Source organism: Heterocephalus glaber, unplaced genomic scaffold, assembly GCF_053883595.1.
Source record: "Heterocephalus glaber isolate CG9 unplaced genomic scaffold, H.glaber_assembly_v1.0 deba00000768, whole genome shotgun sequence".
Lineage (NCBI taxonomy): Eukaryota > Metazoa > Chordata > Mammalia > Rodentia > Bathyergidae > Heterocephalus > Heterocephalus glaber.
Window position 1 is genome coordinate 7,831,797 of NW_028258162.1, and position 27,110 is coordinate 7,858,906.

The 27,110-nt window shown below is 38.6% G+C and overlaps 1 protein-coding gene and 1 pseudogene across 22 annotated transcripts in view; one reads left to right on the forward strand and one right to left on the reverse strand.

The window, feature by feature from the left end:
- Mllt10 (MLLT10 histone lysine methyltransferase DOT1L cofactor) overlaps positions 1-27,110 on the forward strand; it is a 185,767-nt gene that overhangs the window by 111,163 nt on the left and 47,494 nt on the right. For 16 of the 22 annotated variants that reach the window (XM_021240399.2, XM_087207115.1, XM_004859933.4 and 13 more), the window contains 4 exons: positions 11,888-12,143; positions 16,281-16,850; positions 25,301-25,345; positions 26,260-26,292. In XM_021240399.2, the coding sequence (XP_021096058.1) occupies positions 11,888-12,143; positions 16,281-16,850; positions 25,301-25,345; positions 26,260-26,292 (904 nt within the window). Of the gene's footprint in view, positions 1-9,885; positions 10,338-11,887; positions 12,144-16,280; positions 16,851-25,300; positions 25,346-26,259; positions 26,293-27,110 lie in introns of those variants that run through there. The other 6 variants (XM_021240401.2, XM_087207116.1, XM_087207113.1 and 3 more) reach the window with 4 other exon arrangements.
- Positions 448-1,391, reverse strand: LOC106010638 (cyclic AMP-dependent transcription factor ATF-1 pseudogene; annotated as a pseudogene).

Below are 27,110 nucleotides of genomic sequence, written 5' to 3' on the forward strand. Positions count from 1 at the left end.
AAACAAATGCAAACCTATAGGGGAAACTGATTTATTTTTAAAAGTTCTATTTACTGAATTTGGATTGATGACTTCTCTACCATTTTTGGACTGATGATTAGAATGTTCACACTGCTGAAGTTTATTTCTTGCTTCTTTTTTTTTGGTACTGAGGATAGAACTCAGGGACCTTGCCCTTGCGAAGCAGACGGCAGCACCACTGAGCTAAATCCCCGGCTCTATTTCTTGCTTCTTATGTTTAATTTTTACAAAGCTTCCAGCTGTGCCAGTAGCTTCCTTGACGTCACTTTCCATTGTATCCCCTGTCACCAAATCTCTTGGATAAGACATTCATCTTTGAGTTGCAAAAACCTATATAAAAATTAGCTTCATTTCTGACTTTTTAATTTATAAAGCTCCACTACAAAGAAATCTATCGTTTTGGAGAAGTCCACAAAAGTATTCTTTTTAAAGAATCAAACACTTACGAGAATAAAGATCCTTCAAAGTTTTTAACTCCTTTATTAGAGTTTTATTTTGATTTTCCAGGACTGCAACTCGATTTTCCAGGCATTTCACGTATTCTTTCTTCTTCCTGTGACATTCTCAAGCAGCTTCTCTGTTTTTCATCAGCCTTATTTCTCTCTTCAGTTAGGGGTCATCTGTCTTAGTTGTCCGAGATATAAGAGTCACAGGAGATGTCATCACAGTTTGTGGCAGTGAAGTAGCTAAAGCTGTGGTACGGATCTGATGTGTTTACACATCTCCTGGTGCAGTTTTTACAACCACCTGGCTGCTGGGCACAAGTATTTGCTGTCTGTCGGAGGCCTGTGCATACTGGAGAATTGTACCCTGCTGAGTACTGCCTGAATTGGTCCTGGTTAATGTCTGAAGTCCCTGTACACCATCCGTTCCTGGGCTGGCCAACTGTAAGGCTCCATGTGGGGCAATGGCAATGTACTGTCCGCTGCTAGTCTGATAGATGGGAGTCGGAACAGACATGAAGTGACAGTGGGAACTCCGGGGTTTTCTCTGTCTCCTTTTCTGCTCCGTGTATCTTCAGAAGACAGTTCTTTCAAAATTTTTCTGTAAGATGGGCGCCGTGCTAGGATCCCGTGAGCTTTCTGTGAGGAGCCTATGCTGCCAGATAAGTCCCAAGGCTCTTCACCTTCTGATAAAAGACGATACCGTTTGCACATGAGGTGGGTGAATTACAGACTGAGCTGCCTGGATGACCCCTGAACCTGTATTTGCTCTCCAGGAAGAGGTACAGCTGTCACTGGTGCAGATCCTCTTAATGGTATCTGCTGAGCAATATGAGAAACATGAGCTCCCTGAACTGTTGAAGCAGGTTGAGTTGAAGTCTCTGAAGTGTTATTCTTGTGGGACTCTTCCATAATCAACTGTGGCTGCTGCCTTGCAGCTCTCCTGGGTGGGAACTTCCGCTCCCCCCTCCTAGGTTGATCCAAATTCAGTACCCACTTCCCCACCCCTTCTCGCGGTGGGGGATATACCTGTTTTTTTTTGGGGGGGGCTGGCAGGGCTGGGAGAATCGAGTGTCACATGACAGCCAACTGTCCTAGGCTACCATTGCTCAGCAGTCTGGGCCTCCACTGGCGGCATGATCTACACCGGGCCAGGGGCAGGGGAGGGTGCGTGGGGGGGGTGAGGCTGGACAGGCTATGCAAAAGCTTTTTTTTTTTTTTTTTTTTTTTTGTACCGGGGATCGAGCTCGGGTCCTTGCGCTTGTGCAACAGGTGGCGAAACCACTGAGGTAAATCCCCGGCCAAAAGCTTTTTAATAAGATGAGGCCCCAGTTGTTGATTCTTTGTAGTATTTCTTATGAAGTCTCCGTTTTGTTCATGAAGTCTTTGCCTACTCATATGTCGTCAGGTATTCTACCTATTCTATCTTCCAGCAGATTTAGTGTTCTGTTTTTTTGTTTTAATATTTAGATCTTTGATCCATTTCAATTTTAGGTTGGTGCATGGTGAAAGATGTGGGTCTAGTTTCAATCTTGGGCATGTGGAAAGCCAGTTTTCCCAGCACTATTTATTTATTTATTTATTTATGGGTACTGGGGATCAAACTCAGGACTTTACGCTTGCAAGGCAGGCGTCGGAAGTGCACCCATTTATTAAAGAGGCTATCTTTTTTCCAGTGAAGGTGTTTGGCTCCTTGGTCAAAGATTAGGTGGCTGAGTATGTTTGGTGTTGTTTCTGCATCTTCTAGTCTGTTTCATTGATCCTCAGGTCTGTTATTTTGCCAGTACCATGCTGTTTTTAATCACTGTAGCTTTGTAATATAGTTTAAAGTCAGGGATTGTGACATGCCCTGCCTTGCCTTTGTTGTCCAGAATTGCCTTTGCTGTTCTAGGTCTCCTCTGGTTCCAAATGAATTTTAGGATGGTTGTTTTCTAATACTGTGAGAAGTGCTATTGGGATTTTGATTAGGATTGCATTAAATATGTATAACAATTTTGGAAGTATGGCCATTTTCACTATATTGGTTCTCCCTATCCAAGAACAAGGGATGTCTTTCCATTTTCTTGTATCCTCTTTGATCTCCTTTTTCAGAGTGCTGTAGTTTTCAATGTAGAGGTCTTTTACTTCCTTCGTTAGATCGATTCCTAGGTATTTCAGTTTTTTGGATGCTATTGTGGCAGTTTTATTTTAATAAAATATCAGTTATCCAACAAGTGTCAAATCTGTGCCCCTTAGATTTAATCTGTGCTGAAAACTATCAGGAGTCCTGATCCATGGGAACAGTCTTCTGTTGAAGTACAGTAATTAATTTTCAGCAGCACAAAAATAGGGTTGTGTCCTTATACCCTTTTTCTGTAAATCTCTTTTATAGTGACTTCACTACTTCTGGAAACTCTGGAAGAACTTGTTCTGCCCACCTTCAAACGGGGTTAGGGTTAGGGTCAGTGTCAGCAGTGCCTCTTCTGGCCTTCACTTCCATCCACCAGCGGGGGAGTGGGGAGGGAGAGGGAAGGGAGGAAGGAAGGAGGGAGGAGGAGGATGGCCTGCTGGGGCCGTGGTGGTGGTGGGGGAAGCGGGTGGGCAGCCATTCCTGAGCCCAAGCCCAGCACTCTCGGTTTCTGTTGCCTCCTGCCCTTTCTCGCTCTCTAGACCCTAGTTCAGTCGCTGCTCAATCGCTCCCTCACTCCCCTAACTTGCTATGTTGGCTGGCTGGACTCTGCCACCGACCCGCCGCTCCAGCTCCAGCTCCAGCTCCAGCTCCAGCTCCAGCTCCAGCTCCAGCTCCAGCTCCGTCTGTCACAGGAGCTGCCCCAGCACCCTCATTAAATGTGTTTCTTGTATGCATCCTATTGTTGGACTTTGCTGCTGCTTTTTTTCTTCTTTTGCCACTGGGGCTCGAATTCAGGGACTTGCACTTGCGAGGCAGGTGGCAGAACCACCAAGCTAAATCCCCGGGCCGGACCTTGTTCTTGATTCGTTCTGTCGGTCTGCTTTTCTGTTTTTGATTGGTGAATTGAGATCATTAATATTGGTGGTTATACCTGATATTGTGTTATCTCTGTCATATTATTTTCCTGCTCTTTGCTCCCTTCTTTCCTCTGCTGTTCAATTTCTTGCCTTGCCTGGTGGATTCATTCTGTTGAGGTTCATGGAGTTGTAATCTTTACTCTCTCTAGAATGTCCTTCAGAACACCTTGGAATGCTGGTTTGGTGGTCATGTATTTCTTTAGGGTGTTCTTTGTCATGGTAGTATTTTATTTCTTCATCAGTTTTGAAAGATAATTTTTTGGGGTACATCAATATGGGTTGGAGGTTGTTTTCCTTTAGGGCTTGAAATACCTCACTCCAGGGTCTTCTTGAGGTGAGGGTTTGTGTTGAAAAGCCTACTGTAATTCTGATGAGCTTTCCTTTATTGGTGATTTTTTTCCCCCTTCTAAAACCTTTTAATATTCTGTCCTTGTGTTGAATTTCTGGAATCTTGAGTATTATATGCCTTGGAGAAGATTTTTTTTTTTAATCATGGCTAATTGGAGTTCTATATTCCTCCCTTATTTGTCTGTTAAATTTTTTTCCCCTGTTCAGGAAGGTTTTTTCACTACTTCTGTGAATACGTTTTTTATGTCATTTGCACTCCATTCAATCTTATGTTGTTCATCTTTGCATCATCTAGCATCTAGAGATTGATTTCGCATGGTCCCTTGATATTTTTAAGAAACCTCTTTTCATGATTGCTAATCACAGTCCTTTTTTCTATATCTGATACTGGCTCATTCTGCTGTAGATACTTTCAGTGGAGTTTTTGGTCTCCTGATTATCTGTTTGAATCTGCTTCATGGATTCTGTTTCTTTCCCATGCTGGGCATTCATGGTTTCCATCATGTTCCTGAGTTCCTTTTTTCTTTTTTTCTAGTACTGGGGAACGAACTCAGGGTCTTGAGCTTGACAGGCAAGTGTGATGCCACTGAACTAAATCCTCAGCCCTTTTAAGAAAAATCTATATCTGCTCTAGAGTCACTAAGGATGTCTTTCATTCAGGTGACTGTCTCTGTAGTTATCTGGGAAATTATTTCTGTTTTGATTTTTTTTTTTTTTTTTTGGTAGAGCCTTTATTTATTTGCTTTGTTACTTTTGCTGTTACCACTGCAGAGAGTCCAGGTGGGTGGCTTTCGGATTGTTTTACTTCATTGCTCCCAGGGCTTGCCTTTGCTGAGCTGAAAGTCTGGGCAGGTTGCATCTTATTTAAGTGTCTTCTCAATTTCTTCACCTTTTTTTTTTGTTTTTTAAAAGTTTGATTCCTGGGTTTATGGTTGTAAATTGCTTATGTCGAGTAGCTTTATTGCCAGTATTCAGAACCCTTAGAAAATGATTACTTCTCAGAAGCGTCTTACAGGGCTTTTGAGTCTGTTGCAGTATCTTACCTCTTCAATTTACTTGGGATGAGAAGTTTCTGCCTCTTTGGCCCAGCTGCCAGTTCTTTGGCAGTGGGTCATAGGTTTTTTGTTTTTGTTTTGTTTTTTTTTTGGTACCAGGGATGGAACTTGGGACCTTGTGCTTGTGAGGCAGGTGGCAGAACCACTGAGCTAAATCCCCAGCTGTCCATAGGTTTTTTTTTAAAGATCCTTAGGCAATCTCAGTCTTGGTATATTGGGAGGAACAACTGATTAGCACAATTATGTAACTTTGGCTAAACTAGTACAATCAACAATAACAATAGCATCAAATATAGCCTAGAAAATGACAAACTGTATAGCCCTTAATATGGCAATTTTACCTTAGGGGAGAAGATTTAAAAGACGTTAGGGGGTGAAAAGCAGAAATAGAAGAAGAGAAAGAGATCAGAAACAAGGCTGGAGGACAAAGATTAGGAAACTGGTGAAGAAGACAGGTGGGAAAGCAAAAAGGAAAAAAATAAAACAAGAACAGAACCACAACAACAAAACTAGAACCTGTGTTCAAACAATCAAAAAATAAAACAAAACAAGAACTTTCTAAGGAGGAAAAAAAAGAAAAGAAAAAAAAGAGGAAAAAGCCCCAAAACATACAATGCAAGGTGTGTCTTTTCTCTCACTGTTAGGCAATGTGGGTAAACAGAGTTCAGAGCCAAATTGATGAATCCCAGCAAGGTAGCTGCAGTTTCACGTTGGAGTGGGTAGTGGATAATGTCAGCCAGCCTGCCCCTTTAGTTTCTTGGATGTTCTGGTCAGTTTCTGGCTGTAAGGCTGGAACCCGATTCCTTGAGCTTACAATAGTCTTTTGTCTCCTCCTGGCTTCAACTCCATTTCTTGACCAGTTGCTGACTTGAACTCTGCACCCACACTGAGGCACTGTGAGCCATGAGATGGAGTCCACCTGCAGCTCTTCTGAGTTCTGAGCTCAGTTGACCCCTCTCAAAGGTGGCTACTGGCCTATCACCCTCTCCTGGGTGAGGTCTGAACCTGGATAACTCACCAGCCTTTGTAGTCTGGTGTGTCCACTGCTCTGTTCCACTGGCTCATTTCTCTGTTGGAGGCCTCCGGGGTCACCAGCAGTCACCATGTGTCAGCAGGTTTGTCCCGCTGTTTCCACACCGCGCCTGGGCTCAGGGAGAAAGCGCTGCTTGGTACCTCCGTCCTCTTTGTCTCTCTTCACTTTCCCTGTAGACTTCAGTTTTCGCCTCACATCCTTCCAGGGTCCTGAGGACCTGCTTCCCTCCTCCTTCTCTTCAAGCTGTTACATTCCAGCGTCAGGACATCAGATCTGGGAGAGGCTCTTTGCTGCTCACCACTCTGCTATCTTCCCAGAAATCCCTTACTCATTTTTTGAGGCAGTGTCTTCTGTGTATTTTAGGGTGGCCTGCAACTCATGGCAGTCTTGCCTTAGTGGTAGGATTGCAGATGTGTGCCACTACACCCATATCAGTTTCTGTCCTTACTCATTTTCTCTTTTGGTCCAGTCAGTGTGAGGGATGAGCGTAGACACCCTCCCTGTATTATTAACCTCCCTCCTTTATACGTTTTTGCTTCATTATTTTAAAGATCTTTTATTAGGTACAGAAACTTTCTGGGCTTTTGAGAGAAGGTCTCACTACATAGTTCAAGCTGGCCTAGAACTCACTGTGTAGCCCAGGCTGGCCTCAGACTTTCCTCCTGCCTTAACCTCCTGAATGCTGGAATTACAGTTGTGCATGCAGCACCACACCCAGCTAGGTACAGAAACATTAACGATTCTTCTGTCTTCTTTATGAACAAGCCACTCAGTTCTGTTAATAGTCTTTGTTCTGAAATCTACTTTGATTTTTTTTTTTTTGGTACCGGAAATCGAACTCGGGCCCTTGCGCTTGCAAGGCAGGCGGCGAAACCACTGAGCTAAATCCCCGGCCCTCTACTTTGATATTAACATAGCAAATTCAGCTTGCTTCTGATTTAGTTTGATATTTCCCCATACTTTTATTTATGTCTTTGTATTTTTTATATTATAATTGGGGTTCTTTAGAGCATCCTATAGTGAAGTTTATTAATTCATTGTTGTAGTATTTTCTTTTAATCAGAATGTTTAGAGAATTTCACTATAATGTAGTTACATGTTACATATACACACACTATTTATAATTGCATATTACATATATTTTGTGGCAATGGGAGTTGGACCCGGGATCTTTGCAGTGAGCTATACCCTTAAGACTTTTTTTTTTTTTTTTAATTAAAAATAATTTTTTTGCTACCAGGGATTGAACTCAGGACCTTTTGCTTGTGAGGCAGGAGCGGTGCTACTGAGCTAAATCCCCGGCCCTACACTTACTTAGCCTTTTAAATTTTTTAAAAAATTAAAAAAATTTTTTCCTGAATATATTTTGAGATAGGCTCTTGCTAGGTCTTAAATTGCTGGGTTGGGCTCAAATTTGCAGTCCTCCTGCTTCACAGTGTGCTGGGATTTCAGGCATGTACCACCATGCCTAACCATATGGTTTTATTTTATTTTATCTTTATTTTTAAACTTTTTGGTATTGGGGATGGAACTCGGGACCTTGTGCTTACAAGGCAGATACGGTGCCACTGAGCTAAATCCCTGGCCCTATACGGTTTTTATTTTAATGTAACCTTTACTAATCCTTTTTTGTCCATCATTTCTCTTCTTGTGTTTCTCTCTTTGCTTTTGTTCTTAGTTGAGTATTTTCTTTGATTAGCAATAATTTCTTGTACTAGTGTATTGGTTGCTTTAGACTTTACAGTATAATACCTTTAACTTAGCAGAGTCTACTTTGCAGTAGTGTTATACCAGTTTCCATATAGTTTATGAACCTTACTGACATATACTTCCATTCTTGCCCTCTGACTGTTGTGCTGTTTTTCACTTCATAAAATTGTACATATGTTATAATCTGATGATTCATGTTATTTTTGTTCTAAATTATCAATTTTAAATAGGCTGAAATAATTTAATTTCTTAAAAAATTAGTTTTTACTGTGTATATAAGAACTAGTACTTGCCATTTTTAGGGTTCTTTGTTCCTTTTCATAGATCCACATTTCATTTGTCATTTCTCTTCTGCCTAAAAGGCATCCATTTAGCATTTACCATACTGTGGCCTTCTGTTGGTTAGTTCTTCCAGCTTTTATTTCTGAAAAAGCTTTTATTTTGCATTTACTTGTAGAAGATATTTTAGCTGGCTATATAATTCTAATTGGTTGACAGTTTCTTATTGTGCTCTTCTGTTTTTAGATTGCATTGTTTCCAGAGAGACATTCCCTTTCATCTTTGTGTTTTATACATAAGACATTCTTTTTAAAAAAAATCCTATTACAAATTCTTTTAAATTTTCTTCTTACCATTGAGTTTTGATGATTTAACAGTTTGATAATGCATTGTGTTCAGATAGATTTCTTCATGTTTCTTGTGATTGGAGTTAGTCGAAATTTTTAGATGTATGTACCTACTGTCTTCCTCACATTTGTAATTTTCCTACTATTATTTCTTCAGTTTCCCCCTCTCATTTTCCTTTGGGTATTCCAGAAGCACATAAGTTATGATGCTTACTGTTTCTGTACAGTTCAATGTTCTCTTTTTGTTTAAAGTATTTGTGTTCTTGCAGTGAGTCATGATGGATAGTTTTTGTGTTATATTCTTCAAGTTGACTTAGTGAGACATATGTGGCTTTTATGAGACACTTGAATAGTGCAGTATGTAACTTTATTTTCAAATTTTAACCAGTATGTTGTGTTTAGTTAGGGTTGAGGACGTACCCTTGGCTTTGTTCTTCCTACTGCCTCCTACTTACTGATGCATAGGACAGCCTTGTAAAATAATTTGAGACGATCACACTGTTAAAAAAAAACTTAACTGCTGTTTCTTTGGTTACCTATTAAAGAATTATTATTTAATTTTAAGTGTAATTAAAAATTGTTTTTGAAATTAGGAAGTTTTTTTGTTTGCTGTTTTTGTTTTCAAGTTGGTCACTAGTGTTGCAACTTATCATAGGATTAATAATTGTATTTAGCTGTGAACAAAAGTAATAAATATTCTAAATTACTAAGTTGCTTCTAAGTTACAATATAGACCAAAATATTTACACATGAATTTAGAGACTCAAATAAAATACAGTTTTTGTCTCTAGTAGTAAAGAATAAAAATACCATATTTTCTTGAATTGAGTACTGTGTTGTCAGCTTTCCATCACTGTGACAGAATACCTGTGGTGATCTACCTATATGAAAGAAAGATGTATTTAGACTTGTGGTTTCTGAGATTTCAATCCAGAGACTCTTGGCTCTATGGTGGCACAGTACCCCCAGTGACCTAATTTCTTCCCACTACCTCTTTTCTACCTCTTAACGGTTCCAGTAGTGGCACAGACTGGCCAACAAGCCGTGCCATGGGCCTATCCAGAGTGCAGCACACATTAATGGACGGAGTTTGCCTTTAATGGTCCAAATTGCATGAAAGATAGGTATTTTTACACATGATCAGTTAGGAATGAGGTGCTCATGCTGTGAGAGGCATGTAGGATGAGAATCTGAGAAAACAGCAGCTTTATACATTTAGTCTTGAGTTTACTCATTGTATCTTTGCAGCACTCTCCCACCTCCCGTTGCTGCCCCTTTTAACCTTTCTCCTCCTGGATTTTGGGTCATTGATTATTGCATCATACCTTAGTATTGTACTGTGCAGCAGAACATTATTGAACTCCCTCCCTCTCTCCTTCCCTCCTTCTCTCCTTCTCTTCCATTTTAAAATTAACTTTCAAACATGGAAGGTCTTGTTCAAGGTCATTTTAAGGTCAGAGTCCCTGAATTAAACCTGTGTAGCATTGGGAGGACTATTTATTATGTCTATTTTTTTTCCAAATGTTAACATGTTAAACTAAAATTTTACCATATTAAGCCCCTGATATCTTTGGAAACTTCAAAAGTGTATGAAGTTTTAAAAAGTAGAAATATTCAGTTATGGCTTTAATATAAGCTTTGTCATTAACTTTGATCATTTCATTTGTTGCTTTCTTTGTAATATCTTTTCTTCAAAATACCTTGTTTTTATCAGTTTTATGGATAGATTTATACTTGAAGGTGGAAGTAAGGACATTCTGTTAAATAAACGAGAAAGCTGAGCAACCCTGATTGAGAGTGTTTCGTGGGAGCGAAAAGTGTCCTGTACTTTCATCAGCAGTACTTCATCAGGTTTCTCTTCATTTTTGACACTTGAGCAGAGTACCTTGGTGAAGAACATCACTGTGTTTTTTTAGATGACTTTGAAACTTCACTGAGTCATATAAGGATCAGATGTGAGAGGAATGGAGAACTCCAGGATCCACTTAAGTAATTGCAAAAAAATGTTTGAAAAATGAGGCAAGGTAGTTTCCAAATTGATCTGCCCAGTATGGAAAAGGTTCATGTTTCTGAAGCCATGGAGTTTCGTCTGCTTAATGTGATTGGTTTGTTACTGGGACTTTTTTCCCTGCTGAACTGACTCTGACAACTTTTTTTTTGTTTGTGTATTGTAATTTGTTGGAATAGTGACTATTTTGTTTCTGTGAGATAATATTTCTTATCTTTAATGATGAAAATCTGTTATCGGTGGGAAACTGATAGCAGTTGAAGTAGCAACAGGGAAAAATGAGCAGAAAAGTACCAGTAAAGATTCGGTTTTCAAGACATCAGATATCTTCTCATTTCTTCTTTTGAACATTAATTTTGCTAAAAATGCCAGTGCTTTTGAAACCTATTTTATTGTTACTTCCTTATTTTTCAAATTTATCCGGTTGTTGATAATGAATGGCAGCTCTATGTGGGAAATTCACATTTGTTTATTTTTATTTTTACACCTGAGATTACTGATGGATGCATTACAGGAATATCTGTTTAACAAACTTAATGCCAGTTACATTCAAGGCACCCATTGAACTTAAATGCACTAGTTATGCCAGATAATAGAGTAAATTGAATAGCCATATCAAGAATCCTTGCCCCTGTGGATCTTATTAACCTTTCATATTTCCATGTTGATGAAATTGTATCTGTTGTGAGACACTTTCATAGACATTTAATTTGCTATTATTTGGATAGATCTTGTATTTAAAATGCTTACTAAAAACTGGTTGTTTAAATAGGTCTTGATCTTGCTGTTTTCCTCAATCATCTAGATCAACAAGGGTGATTAAGAATCAACTTTAGGGATAGTAATAAAAATCTCAACTGTGATGTGTAACTTTTCTTCCAGTTAATCTTGGAAGAAATGATTTCTCTTTCAAAGGCTTTAAACACACTTTTTTGAAAAAGGAGTTTTCACCTGAATTCTTCAGAAAATCTTGCCCTGTCCTATGTGAGAGCCAGTAGGCTAGTAGCACCTTAGTTTTCTCTGATTATTGTCTTCCTTTTTTGAACACTAAAGTTTATTCTCATTTTGTGTCTAGAAACTAGTATGTTTTTGTTGAAATGATTTTGCTTGAGAAATGAGTACCTTCAGAGTTGCTGTGTTTTACTTACTGTATTTGACTAACAGGTACTTTAACCGCTGCAGTCTGACCCTCAAACCAGCCAAACTGTAAATTATTTATACTGCCTTTGAAAAACCGGTCTTGGGGCTGAGGATGTAGCTCAGTGGTAGAACACGTGCTTAGCATGCAGGAAGCTCTGAGTTGTACCCCAGGACTACAAAAAAGAAGAAAAAATAGTTGTAGTAGAGTTTAAAATAATTGTTTTTTTTTGGTACCAGGAGTTCAACTCTGATCCTTGTGCTTGCGAGGCAGGCGGTGGAACCACTGAGCTAAATCCCTGGCCCTAAAATAATTGTTTTTACATGATTTTCTTTAGTAGAATGACTTACTTGTAGAAGTGAAAGTGTGTGTTTATTTACAAGTTCAGTAATTATTAATGTGCAATTTATTGCTTTCTGTGGCCAAATGTAATCAGTTTTTTTCCCCTTTTAAATCCTTGTTGGAATCAAAATGCTAGACTTACACAAGCACTAGCACCAACTCTATGTCTGGATCATTGAAGCGCTTGGAAGATACTACGGCAAGATTTACAAATGCAAATTTCCAGGAAGTCTCTGCACACACATCCAGTGGAAAAGATGTTTCAGAACCTAGAGGGTCAGAGAGCAAAGGGAAGAAGTCTGCAGCTCACAGCTCAGGTCAGAGGGGAAGGAAGCCTGGTGGTGGAAGAAACCCAGGAGTGCCTGTGTCAGCAGCTAGTCCCTTCCCGCAAGGTATTCATTGTGGCTTCCAGTTAAAATACTTGCTTTGATAATGGTCAATCGTAATTTTGTAAAAGCATTTTAAAATTCATAATTAATGGATCATTCTAGATTTTTATGTAATTAGCTGATGTAGTAAGATTACTTCAAAGGCTAGTATTTGCAGTTGAATTATTTCTGGAACTTGCATTTTTGTTATGATCTGTGCTTCCAAAGTTAGACTGTTAATTTTAAACAGCTGTGGGTTAAAGGTTAAGTTTGGGGAGAAGCCAGGCACAGTCCAGCATGGCCCTAGAATCCCAGCACCTGGAAGGTTGAGACAGGAGGAGTTCAAGGCTAATCTGGGCTACATAGTGCATTTCAGGCCAGCCTGGACCACATAGTGATTCCCCCCCCCCCCCCCCCCCCAAGAAGGAAGGAAAAGATTGTAGAGAAAAACAAAGGTGGAGCTTTCTTTTGCTTTATAGGATATTGTTTTCTATTATAATTTTCATTTATCTTTCCCGATTAAACATTGAAACCAGTCAAAGTGTACATTTTTAATAGGTGGACAAGTACCTAGCAGTTTTTTTTTTTTTGGTACTGGGGATTGAACTTGGGACCTCGTGCTTGTGAGGCAGGTAGCGGAACCACTGAGCTAAATCCCTGGCCCGTACCTAGCAATTTTTATGGACTCTTAACTGGGTCTCAGTAAGTAATAATTGTTAACCAATAGTGCTTTTATTATAAAGCCCTCAAGTTTGAAGTAGAATTTCATCCGGCCTTTATATGTGGTCAGTCTGCTGTATTTATAGGATGCCCAGTTAAATTTGAATTTCAGATAATTACATTTTAGTATGTGTCCTAAATACCATTTGTTGTTAAACCGAAATTCAGAATTAATTGGGCAAACCATACTGTATAAGGCAACCTTGTTTTATGAAGAATAGAATACCTCAGCTAAATTTTATATCACATAATGTTGTGTGGTTGCTTTGTGTGAGTTTTAATATGAAGTAAATATTATGAGGAATAGAAATGCTAAACTGTTTCAGGAATATATGCTAGTAAAATACATGATTAGTGTCCATTTATACTCTTTATTTCCGTAGGAGTAAATGAGGAAAGAGAAGTTTCTCTCTCTTTGCCCCTGGTGAAGCTTCTGCTACTACTGTAATAAACTTTATTTAAAAAATCTGGTACCACATCATTTGAATACATAGAATAGTTAGTCTGCTGACCTCTCATTAAAAAATATAGCCATATATATTATATACATGTAGTAATTTTGGGCTTGAAGATTTTCAGCTCCCTGGAGTGTGCGTGTGTGTGTGTGTGTGTGTCCCTTATATAACAAAAGATTAGACATGTGTGAAAGAAAGAAAATGCCATATTTACTAAAATGTATATTGTTATTTTATACAAATTTATAATACAGTGAAACTTTTAACTAGCGTTAAATGTAACTTAATTTACATTTTTTTTTTTTCCGGGGATCAAACTAGGGACCTTGTGCTTGCGAGGCAGGCACAGTGCCACTGAGCTAAATCCCTGGTCCTTAATTTACATTTTGACAGTGGTATTAAGAAAATTCAGTTAGTAGTTCTGTAATTAAGGCCTTATTATTCACTGTTAAAATTACATTTTGAAGTCTGTAAACTCTGAAGTACTAATCCAGTTGGGGAAGCAATCTCCCATGTTTTGGAACTTTACAACATTCAAGAATCTTGCTGGGTGTGGTGGTGCATGCTGTGATCCCAGCATTTGAGAGCCTGAGGCAGGAGGATCGCTGCGAGTTTGAGGCCATCCTGGACTACATAGTAAACTCAAAGCCAGCTTGAACTACATAGGAGACCCTGTCTCAAAAGAAAAGAAAAGAGAATCTTATGAGCCTCTGTTAAGACATAGTTGAAAATGTGCTATGTGCTGGGTGTGGGGCGCACACCTGTAGTCCCAGCACTCAAGAGGGCTGATACAGGAGGATCGCCACTAGTTCGAGTCCCAGCCTAGGCTACGTAGTGTATTCAATGCGAGCCTAAAGTACATAGCAAGACCTTGTCTTTAAAAAAAAGAAAAATGTGCTTTATTTTCATATCAGAGATAATCTAAAAATTTTAAACATTTAAAGATAAGGCATTTAAGAGAATTGGCTTTTTACATAGCTAGTAATATTTGATTTTTAGAAAATACACATTTAAGTTATTACTAAATTATATTACTTATTTATATGCTAAATATATTAAAGTATTTGCTGTACCAGAGTAAGCTTTTAACACTAACTATAAAAACAGAAAAATGTAGGTGGTACACAGCTGTAGTCCCAGCACTTGGGAGGCTGAGGCAGGAGGATCATTATGAGTTTGAGGTCAGCCTAGACTATGTAGTGAGACCTTGTCTCCAATCCCCTACCCTCAAAGAAAACCAACAGGAAAGTGTAAAGACAGTTGGTGACAGATCAGAATGGACAATAAGAATTCATTTATTTTTATTTTTTGGTGGCAAGGTCTCGCTATGTAGTTCAAGCAGGCTGGCCTTGAGCTAGCCTCGAACTCATGACAGTCTTCCTGCCTCAACCTCCCTAGTGCTGGGACTAGAGGGATGTGCCACCATGCCCTGCTAAAAATTTATTTATAGCTGGTATTTATGTAGCAAATTGCAGTTATCTCAAATGATTGATCCAGTGTAAATGCTTTCTTGGGTTTTTTTTGTTTGTTTTTTGAGTCAGGATCTCCCTTTGTAGTTCAAGGTGGCCCTGAACTCACTGTGTACCCCAGGCTGGCCTCAAACTCGAGGTGATCCTACTGCCTCAGCCTCCCGAGTGCTGGGGTTACAGGCATGTGCCACCACACCTGGCTCAATGTAAATCCCTTCCTAATGTGTTTTTCTAGATAGATGCCTGAAAATGCCCAGATAAGTACAAATAATTTTAAAAATTAATATAACAGATGTACTCTTGAAAGAGTTAAGTTTTAGAATTAGGACTATTCTTGATAAATAAGCTGTTTGAGAAGAGGTTAAAACTTAAAGGGCCAGGGATTTAGCTCAGCGGTGCTGCACCTGCCTCGAAAGCACAGATTCCAAGTTTGATCCCTGGTCCCCCCCCAACCCCCCAAACCTTGAGAAGCCAATTATAAATAAAATTTTTGTGTGTGAGGGAAAATCATCATAGATATCTTGATGGTTTTATGTAATATTTATGAATATAATCTGCAGTAGAATTTAACACTTGGTTTACAGTTAATTCCCTTTCTCCTCTAATAAAATACTTCTATTTTCAACTTTTGTTTCCAAACACTTTGGTTAAAATACAACATAGTTTAAGGGCCAGGAATTAAGCTCAGTGGTTCTGCTGCCTGCCTTGCAAGCACAAGGTCCTGAGTTTGATCCCCGGTACCATTAAAAAAAAAAAGAAAAGAAAAGAAAAGAAAAAAAAAATACAACATAGTTTTATGAAATTTAATAGATGTGTAACCACCTAGTCTGTACACCGCTAACTTCATTTAGGAGCACGGAGAGGGTTTCCCAGAGTACCCACCTTGAGATGGTCCTTCCGCGTGATGGCGTGGCCGGCTGCTAGTGTTCTTTGACTAGAGTGAGGGGAAAAATCAGTGTTTCTGAAGAGAATGAGGTTCACGAAAACAACCTCTTCTGCTGTTCCTGTTTCGTGCAAGCAACAGGAGAATGTTAGCAGCTGGTTCATGCAGCTCCCTGGAAAGCGGCCACGTGGAGTCATCATTTTATTATATCTCGCCGAATCACAGAAATCACTGATCTGCATTTAAAAGTAAAACTTAGAACTTACAACTTAAGAAACGGGCCTTGGTCCTTATTCCATATTGGGAATATATAAGCATATTTTTAGTATTTCATAAAGAAGGTTCCCCGGACTTTGAGAGAGTCAGCTTGTAGTCAGGTCTTCTTGTACGGCCATCGGAAAGCAACTTGCTGACCCCCAGTCCTTTCTGGAGCACACACGTGTTTTCGGGGCTGGGGGTACTGAGGGCGCTGCGGGAAAAGGCAGAATTTTAGAAGCACATCTTACATCTTAGCAATTGGATAAAGAGTAGCTTGCGATTCAAGAGGAAGTGCTTAATACTACCTATAAAATGACAGACACTTAAAAAGATAATTTTAGCGATGCTTTGATATCTTTTTTTTTTAAAATTACAGGTAATTTTTCAGGAACTCCAGGCAGTGTGAAGTCTTCCTCTGGAAGTTCAGTGCAGTCTCCCCAGGATTTCTTGAGCTTTACAGACTCAGATCTGCGCAGTGACAGTTACACTCACGCCCAGCAGTCGTCATCAACCAAAGATGTACATAAAGGAGAGTCTGGAAGCCAGGAAGGGGGTGTAAATAGTTTCAGTTCCTTACTTGGTCACCCTGCAACCTCAGCTGTTATTTCACAGCCTAAAAGCTTTGAAAATTCACCTGGAGATTTGAGTAGTTCCAGCCTTCCTACAGCAGGATATAAGCGGGCCCAGACTTCGAGCATAGAAGAAGAAACCATAAAGGAAAAGAAAAGAAAAGGAAGTAAACAAAGTAAGCATGGGCCTGGTAGACCCAAAGGAAATAAAAGTCAAGAGAATGTTTCTCATCTCTCAGTTTCTTCTGCTTCACCAACATCATCAGTGGCTTCGGCTGCAGGAAGTGTCGCAAGCTCCAGTCTTCAAAAATCTCCCACTTTGCTCAGGAATGGAAGTTTACAGAGTCTTAGTGTTGGCTCATCTCCCGTTGGTTCAGGTAGGGACTTGGCATTATCGCTCCCCTCATCCCCACGCCAGCCCCCTTCCTCTACCCTGGAAAGTTTTATGCAGTTTTTACGGTAATATTTTGATTTACTGAGTAACAATTAACATGACATTTCACTTTTTCCCCATGTTTTGTTTTGTTTTGTTTTTTTGGTACCAGAGATCGAACTCGGGACCTTGCACTTGCGAGGAAGGCGCCGGAACCACTGAGCCAAATCCCTGGCCCTTTTCCCATTTGTTAAAGGAGAAAATTTTAAATGATGTTTAAATGTTTGGCACTAATCTGATGTTACTTAACTAAAATGTAAATTAAAGAGTTTATTGGTCATCCATTACTTATGAAACACCTAGAACTCATTTTCTATTTTGGTTTTCTTGTTTCACCCATATGATATTTAAAAAAGTATCCCATATAAAGGATTCCCGTATAAAATGTATTTTTGGACTGTGTTTTTGGTTAGAGTTTTTAGCTCTCTTTCTCAATAAATTTCATTTTTAGTCTTTATTTTCTAAATAATTTCTCAAATCCTCTGAGTTACTCTGGAACATTTTTTTTAGTGATAAGTGATGTAGTAAAATTTACTAATCAGAATTTTAGCTATCTGAAATGATTTGTTTTCCAGTATGTTTAGTCATTTTACCATTTTTATTATAATACAAGCAGATTTGTGTATATTATTCTCACCATTGGGATGCCTTTGTATCTAATTTGTTATGAATACTTTTTTTTTTTTGGTACCAGGGATGGAACTCGGGTCCTTGCGCTTGCGCAGCAGGTGACGAAACCATTGAGCTAAATCCCCGGCCCCTTGTTACAAATATTTTTAATTTAAAAAATCAGTGCAAATGCATGTTTTTAGGCTGACCATTAACAGTTTTAATATTAACAGAAATAGCAGCATTACTTTTAAATTGTATCTTGATTATGAAATAAATGGTTTTTAATACACAACAATTGTAAATTTCACCTCTCTTCTGGTTTTTAGATTTCTGATTATTGAAATAAGATTTTTTAGCAAAGATAAATTATTATACACTATGTCAGTTCTAGTACTTGGTGGGGAAAGAGGTAAGAAATGGTGTAGAAAAAGAAATAATGTGGGCTGGGGATTTAGCTCAGTGGTCCACCACCTGCCTTGCAAGCACAAGGTCCCAAGTTCAATCCCCGGTACCCCCCCCCCCCAAAGTTCAGTGACGAATGACCATTCTATTTTATATTGTGTATTTTACACATGAGACTGTTGAAGCTTTTTTGGTAGTGCATATGCTATGTAACTTTAGTAAGTAACTATAACAGTTAACTATTGTGAGACAGAGGAGTGTATACCATTATGTAAAGGTCATATGTGAGAAATGGCATGTTAGGTATTCTGTTCTATTAAGTGCTTTCTGTATGTTATCTCAGCTAACAACTACAGTATTATGTGAAGTGCTATTAATGCCTCTATTTTATAGCTGATAAAATGGAAGCTTTGAGAGATAAATAAGTTGCCCAAGGTCACATAGCCAAGAATTTCTTTGTTTCTTAGAGATAGTTTTTGTCCCTCTGGTAGACTTGTTTGCCCTACTTGTTTTCTTTTTCTTTCAGGAATAAGTGGAAACCATAAGAGATTGTTTCTTTAGTAGCTTTATGGGGGACTCTAGAGCAGGATGTTTCATCCTTGGCGTTATGGACAATTTGAGAGTGGTCAGAGTCTTTGTGTACAGTGCTGCCTTGGGCATTGTGGAATGCGTACCAAAATCCCAGGCCCCTAACCCTTCTATGCCAGTAGCACTCCATTCCACCTCAGTCAGAAAAGGAATCTAGACATTGCTCAAAGGGGGCCAGAGTTTCTTCTGGGTGAGAACCACTGTTTTAAAGGTAGAAAAATAAAATAGATTACACATTGAATAGACATTTTTATGTGTAAGTCTCCTTTGAGATCAGAAGGGTTTAGCAATAAATCCTAGGGTGTGACAAAAAGTAAGTGTAAAAAAGGCAGAAACTTGGGGTTCACAAGAAGCATAGTGATCATATAAGCACCTAACTGAGAAAATTAAGCCTACATGTGCTTTTAAGGTGAGAGATCTTCAGTGATTTCCTAGGGTTTTGAAGCATAGTCTAAAAATTCCTGAATTTCAGAAGTTCAATATAAATGTTAATTTGAAAGACACTCTCAAATTAATGGAATTAAAATATTGGTTTACATGGCCTGAAGAGATTTTACTCCCTAATACAGATTTGGGAGAGATTTTAGGCGTGGGAAGTGTAGTGTTCCTTATGGGATGGTTACTCTCAGAGGGCAGCTTTATGGTCTGTCGGCAGCTGAAATAATGAGGTTTGTATATTCCTTTTACCTCATTCATAGATAGTCACTAATTTAGGTGAAAATTCTCGTTGGTATTATTTTACAGAAAGTAAGTGAATTAAATTTAACTTATCAGTAAGTTTATTTTAGAAATGATTTTAGAAATCATTGTGAAGATCATAGTTTCTTAAATATGAAATGAGATTACCCTCTCAACTGTTAGAGATAATATTAGTTTTATGCATTTTAATAAAAGTTTTATGACTAGATCATTTTCTCACTAATAAACTTAGTAGTCAAAAGTCTCTCGTTGCCTTGGCTGAGTGTCATACATGTATAGGAATTATGCTGCTTAAGCTTAAGAGTAAGGTAAGAACTGCTAAGTGCTGGTGAGCACTTGTGGCTCACACACTGTATTGAGCACTGAGAAAACGGTGTTATGACTCATTATTTAGAACAAGAAACTAAGGGGGAAATGGCACAACTCTAAGTGGTGGTGTGCATTTCCCCTGATTGGAGAGTGATTTAGTTAGGAAATTCAAGACATTTGCTGATGAGGGTCTTAAAACTACACTAGGCTTACTTTAAGTAAGCCTAGTGTAGTCTTACTATGAGCAAATTTGAACCATTTAAGTTTCCACAATTTTATTTTCTTCTGATGTGAAAATGTTAAATTTTCCTTTAATTTTAAATTGAGAAATTGCTTACAACTGCTAAAAATGTGAAACTCCTAAAGTAGGAAGGAGAAAATGTATACTGTTGCAATACATCAAGAATTTTTGATGATGCTCTTTTTAAAAGATTGATTTGCTTAAATCCCAGTTTGATAATTTAGTGTTGGTGAGGGTGACCTTCTGAAGCATATGTTGGGATGGTGTTAGGCGTCGTGTCCACTGTCACACTGCCTTCATGAGGGCAGGGTTCTGTTTGTTCACCACTGTGGACAGGTGCTGCCCATCTCTTTTTAAAAATGAATATTGTTATTGAGTACTGAGTGTACATCATGCAGAAAGCAGTATCATGTGTGATTTTTGTACTCACTATCAAGGACTTATACTTAGGCTGCAAGCAAAATTATTCTATTTGTAAAGCCTTTGATGTAGCATTACAGTCCACTTGTGGATGAGAAGTGTTACTAAGTTTAAAAGGACCATGCAGACATTGAATTCTGCTTTGGAGTAAGCAGTAAAAGAAATTCAATAATATTACCAGGAGAACAAGGTGTATTTGGGGAATAAGAAACTTAAACTTCTGGTGTAGTTGGAGGTAATAGTGATTAAATGTGGTAGGACAGGTTTATGGAGAGTTGAATGCTCACTGAAGAAATCAGACTTAATACTGTAATGGTCTCATTCCTCGAATAAGCATTTGGGAGTTAATTCTGGTAATTTTATCAGGTTAAAGAATTTCTTTAATGGAAAGAAAAAAATTGGCCCTTTCATTTTAAAATAGTAGTAATTATCGTATGTTTGAGTGCAATTAAATCAGACTGACTCCCTCCTTCCTCTTTTGTTTTTTCCCCCTTCTTAATTGTAGTCACCTGCCAGAACCCCAGGCCACTTCTGACATATTTCAGAGATAACTTGTATTATAGCATTTGTGAGGCTGAGTCAGGAGGACTGTGAGTTTGTGGCCTGGTTTCAAAAAAACAAAACAGCACAAAAAATCATATCAAGACAAGGTCTCATTAGCTTGCTCAGGCCTGCCCTGATTTTATGTTATTTATTTATTTTTAGTAGGACTGGGGATTGAACTTAAAGGTCTTTGCATTGAGATACATCCTCAGGGGCCAAATGAACTCAGGACCTTGCACTTGCAGGTAGCCGTGGCACCACTGAGCTACATCCCCAGTAGCCCATTTTATTTTGAGAAAGGGTGTCACTAAGTTGCTGGGGATCTTTCTGCTTCAGTCTCCCAGGGTGCTGAGATTCCAGGCTTTCGCCACCACACCTGGGTTGCCTTGATTTTTTTTTTTCCTATATTTTATTTTTGATTTTTTTTCTTAGTCCACATTTGTAGCACATAGTTATCACACTCATCATGGGGGTGTGTACATGTACACAGCGCATCTTCATTTTTTTTTTGTTCCCCTCCCTTCCCTCCAACCTTTCCTCCCCTCCACATTTACAAAAGTGGTTTCATTTTTTCTTTCATATTTTTTTACTCCCATCAATCTTTTGCATTGTCTCGTATCTCTACCCCATTTTGCTACTTACTTATACATTGGATTTCTCACACAGGTGAAGTAATTCGATGTTTAAATCGGTGTGCCTGATTTATTTCACGTAAGAGTATGGCCTTGAGGTGTGTTCATTTACTTAAAAATGCCTTAGGCTCATCTTTCTTCATGGCAGAGTATTACTCCATTGTATATAAATACCACATTCTCTTTATCCATTCATCTGTTGATGAGCATATAGGCTGCTTCCAAGATTTAGCTATTTTGAATGGTGCTGCTACAAATATGGGTGGTGCATGTATCCGTGTGATATGATGTCTTCTAAGTCTATTCATTTCAGATGCCCATGTTTGGATTGGGTCTTTAAATTTGAAGAATCTTAATTTTGCCTTGAAAATTTTTTTTTCTTGTTACGGGGGATTGAACTTGGGTCCTTGCACTTTTGAAGCAAGCAGCGGAACCACCGAGCCAAATGCCGGGCCCTGCCTTGGAGTTTTGACCCTTCTGTGTCAGCCTCCTGAGTATCTGGGATTATAGGCTGGAGCCACCACACTTGGCATTGGAATCAGGCTCTAGTCACGTGGTTCTTGGAAGTTATTACAACTATGAGTTTTAATAGTAATCAGAATTCTCAGGTGACAGTAAAATTGTAGCAGGGGACAGATATTTGTTCTAGTAGCTCCAGATCAAATTAGAACAAAAACTCCTTGATTAGATAAGGAAGTTACAGAGGCTTTATCTGATCAAGAATTTGGATTGTAAGGTTTTTATTTTGAATTGAAATACATCCTGGTAAATGGCCCAGTGTTTTACAGTGAGTTAGCCGAGACTGGGTGTGTTCCGGGTGTCGTGGCCACAGATGATCAGGGGTGGCAAACCTGGGATAGGTGGGCCCCAGTGGGCTGTTCGCATCATTGAAAGCTCTAACAGGTTTGCTATCACTGCTAGACTTATAGTGAGTTATATAAAATGTAAAATTAATGTTTTGAATGACTGCTACAGGTTGTAAATCTTTGTCTTATAGATTATATTAATCTTCTGATTCAGTTCTTTGCTAAAGATAACTTTTGGGATTTGAATGCCTGATCTTTTGACACGTTGAAAATTAGTACTTACAGCATTTGGAAGAATTGATGTGCTAAACTTGTTTTTTCCCCCTTTCCTGTTTATCTTCACATTATAAGAATTTATGATTTACTAAAGTGAAAGCTTGACAATGTATTTTTCTTTACAAAAATAAAAAAGTTGATAGTCTAACATTACCTTTTTCTTTTCTTTCCCTTGGTACTCGGGATTAAATCCAGGTTGTTTGCACTGAGCTACATCCCCAGCCCTTTTTTATTTTTATCTTGATTTCATCTTGGGTTCTTGCTAAGTTGTTTGGGTAGCACTTGAACTTAGCATCTTCCTGTCTTAGCCTTAACTTCTTTTATTGTGGCACATTGTGTTTTTTCAAAATACATGGTTCTCCATTTAAAAAACTGTTTCGGGTTTTTAAATACAATGCTGTCTGCCGTACCATTCCTAATATAAGATATTTGAAAACCTTTTTCAGTGCTGAGATTCCTTAGTGGTGATAAATGTGTTACAAAAGGAGACTTTGGAAAGGTTGTCTTTTGGTGGTGATCAGTTTAAAAGAGATAAGTTGTGAATATGAATAGATCACTTCCAGAGAAATCCCCCCTCCCGGCTTCTAATGAAATTAAAATTTATAAAATTTTAATTTGAGCCTTTATATATCTATCAAAGATTTCTTACTAAACATACCTATCATTTAGATCTATTCAGGTTGGTAAAATTAAACTGAGATGTCTCTCTGGTAAAGTATTTCCATTAATGCTAGTGATTCTATGAAAAAAGTAAAAATCATAAGGGACAAATGTTAGTCTAATAAGCTGTTAATAATAGTTACTAAGAAAGTCTTGCATAGTAGAAGAAAATATAGTCAGCATACCTTAAGCATTTCTTAGTGATTCAGTTCCTGTGTACTTTGATTATCTGAGGTCATAAATGAAATTGTACGGAGCATTGTATACTGCTGAGACCAGGTTATATCTTGGAATTTGTTCTTTTGGAAAATCTCCTGGTTTTGTTTTGTTTTATTTGTTGATATTTTGAAACATAGTCTTCTTATATATATAGTTCAGGTGGGCCTTTAACTCACTATGTAGCCCAGGGTGCCTTCAAAATCATGGTGATCCTCCTGCCTCAGCCTCCTGTGTTGTTTTGATCTTTGATGAGTTAAATAGTTGTTGGCCCTATATCATAGCTGCCTTACTATAAAAGTGCTAGGTGAGCTGGGGATTTAGCTCAAAGTCCAGAGTTTGATCCCCGGTACCAAAAAACAACAACCAACAAAAATGCTAGGTTAAAGACCAGAATACCTGTATTCCAGTTTTGTTTCCCTCATTGAGGAAATCTTTTTTCTGTTACGCATGTCCTTTGATAATTTTACTTCCATTCCAAAGAGCTACCATACCATTTGCCTGTAATGTGTCATGTCAGTCTCTTCAGCAGCTGCCCCGGGTTTAAATCTCACCAATTGTGTTAGATTTGTTAATGAGTTGTTAAGGTAGAGGATTTCCCAGGTTCTCTCCTTTCAGGTGACCTTTCTGTTGTTTCCAGATGATTCTTCTAAATTGGACTGTTTGAGTCTGTAAAGCAGCACCTAGTGTAGTTTGTTCACCATTACAGTGCTGGCTAGTGCCTCGCTCTGTCTTTCTACTTATCAAGTCCCTCAGGGTGAGACCGTGACTGGACTAGATTTTTGAGGCCCTATGTGACTACCCATGTGAGTACTGTAGTGGTTTCCTGGGGCTCTGTTGTACATACAGTTCCTGGTGGACGTGTTTTGGGTTAAGTCATATATAGGGAATCCCAGCGAGCCCTCCATGTATGGCATGTTTGTGTGCAGCGCGATCATCAAAGGAATCCCAGCCTTTGCAGTAAGCCAGGGCTTTGGGGTCATTCTTGGTCCTGGTTTTGTAGGTTATTTTTCATTGTGGTCAGGGCAGCTTCTGCTTAGCAATGTTTTATTGTTTCAGGTCAACATCTGTTCTCTTCATTTGGGTGAAATAAAAGAATAAGACTAATACTTATTGTCTTTGTAAAAATGAGGTTACAAGGAAGCGAACTGGATGTAGTTTAATGACCTTTATACTGTTATATAAGTCATAATGGATTTATTGTAGAAGTATCACCATTTAAAAATTGTAATTTCTGAACTGGGCATGGTGGTGTACTCCTGTAATCCCAGTATTTGGGGAGGCTGAGGCAGGAGGATCGCTGTGAGTTCGAGGCCAGCCTGGGCTACATAGGGAGTTTGAGGCCAGCCTGGGCTACATAGCAACACCTTGTCTCTGTCAGTCTGTCTGTCTATCTGTGTCTCTCTCTCTCTCTCTCTCTCTCTCTCTCTCTCTCTCTCTCTCTCTCTCTCTCTCTCTCTCTCACACACACACACACACACACACACACACACCCCAATTAAAAATTGTATTTTTTTATTTTTAAAAAATTATTATTATCTTTGATTTTATGAGATAGAGTCTACTAGTTCAGGCTTGCCTTGAACTCACTAAATAGTTCAGGCTGGCCTTGAACTCTCAGTTCTCCTCCTGTCTCAGCCTCCTGAATGCTGCAATTGTAGCTGTGTACCACTGTGCCCTCCTACTCCTCTTATTAATGAAGCTATTTATTCTCAGACATTTGTTGTTCAAATTCATTTGTAAGCCCTTAGGTCTCCTCACCGTACACACACACAATACTACATTCTCACACTGTCACCCTAATGTTTGTGAAAGTTCCCTGATGCATGGATGATTCTCCTCCTACACCTCGTATCCCAACTGTTCAGCTGATAGTTTGGTCCAGTCAGCTAGACCTTCAGGTGAATTCTCCCCCATTTTTCTAACCTGTTTTTCTTCCCTGAGTCATGGTAATCTCTTTACTGATTTCCTTTCTCCTCCCTCCCAACAGAAATTTCCACGCAGTATCGGCATGATGGAGCTTGTCCAACAACTAGTAAGTTGTCCAACTGGGTTGGTAACCTGGGCTTTTTTGATTCTTTAGTGCTTTTTCTAGTATATTTTAGGCCACCTTTGAACTTCTAAGTTTTATTTCTCAACATGCAGTTTATTCTTAATTGAATAGATTTCTTTCTCCTACAAAGATATATTAACAGTGTTTTGTCCTGTGTTCAGGATCTGTATTATTGTCAAATCGTGGGCAAACTGTGATCATTGTTGGCCTTTTAGCATAGCTCTTCCATTGTAGAATTGTGACTTCTGTCCCTTGATGAAATAATATTTTTCAGTATTTTGGTTCCCATTGTTTTAATGTTAATTTTTCAATATTTTATATTGCTGGGGCCGGGGATTTAGCTCAGTGGTTCCACCGTCTGCCTCGCAAACGGAAGGTCCCGAGTTCAATCCCCGGTACCAAAAAAAAGAAAAAATTTATATTGCTATTAGGTAGTTTTCTTGTGTAGATCTCTGTCTATTGAGTCCTATACTGAAGTCTAGGAAATGAGAATGTTTGGGAGGGTTGGATGATACATAGTGAGGATTTTCTTTCTAATAAATATTGTTGAGTGTACCTTAAGATAAATTTACTTACGTAGAACTTCATCCCGTAGAGATTCATTTTACAGGCAGTTGCTTAGGTTACTAAGGATCTTTTAAAAAAGTAATTTAAAAATATAAAGCTAACAGATGATATATTTAGTAGGTAATACTGTATATTGGCAAGTGGAGTTACAATATTTAGAAATTTATGTACTGTGTAAAAACTAAGCGAAGCTTGCAGTTGTAATACTTCAAGCATTAATACCTGACTTCCTGAAATTTCATTATACTGATTCAGTCTATGCCATTGTATTTCTTTTCTTGTGTTTGAGAATGATCTTAACCTGAAGTCCTTTTTTCCTTACTTAAAAGCGTTCTCAGAGTTGCTGAATGCAATACACAATGGTAAGTCTTGCTAGCATGCTCTCTGGTGGTCCCTTCGCCATGGGAGTCGCCAGTTGAAAGCTGGCGTGCTCTGTGGTTGGGTGGGACCCACGTGCTGCTGTGAACCGGCTGTCTGCTCACTCTCCAGGGCTCTGTCAGCTTGGCTTTATTGTCTCCTCTGAAGCAGAATGTCAGTGTTCTAAATTTCTGAACGTCTCTGTGTTCTCATGGACTTTCTGTAGTCTTTTTGAGCTCTCTTGTCACTGTACTTAGTCGTCCCTACATGAAGAGTTTGTTACTTGAAATATTAATTTTATTTTTTTAAGTTTTAGTTTTTAATGTACTGAACACATAATTTTCCTTTTCCATTTCATTTAATGAATAAATGGGATATAGTCTTTTAAATTGCACCTAGTTTGGAGCCAGGTTTTACAGTGGAGTTGCATTGTTTCGCTGTGTTGGATTCTGAATCAGTACGTAAGGCAAATGCTGCCAGTTTTCATTTGTGCACTGTGATTATAATGAAGGACTTTCTTTAAAAAATGTAAGGATTTCTTCAGTTTTTCCAGGAAATTCCTTAATCTTTGGATATTTAGAAATATTCCTGAGCCTATTTACCTTTGTTGATTTCTTCTTTTAGTTATTACTTGATCTGACTCATTTATTGTGAAGACTGTTTATATGATTCCAAGCAATTAAAAAAAATTTTTTTTTGGTACCGGGGATTGAACTCAGGACCTTGCTCTTGCAAGGCAGACGGCAGCACCGCTGAGCTAAATCCCCGGCCTGATTCCAAGCAATTTTACAAACATGTTCTTTAACTTTATGAAAGTTTGCCT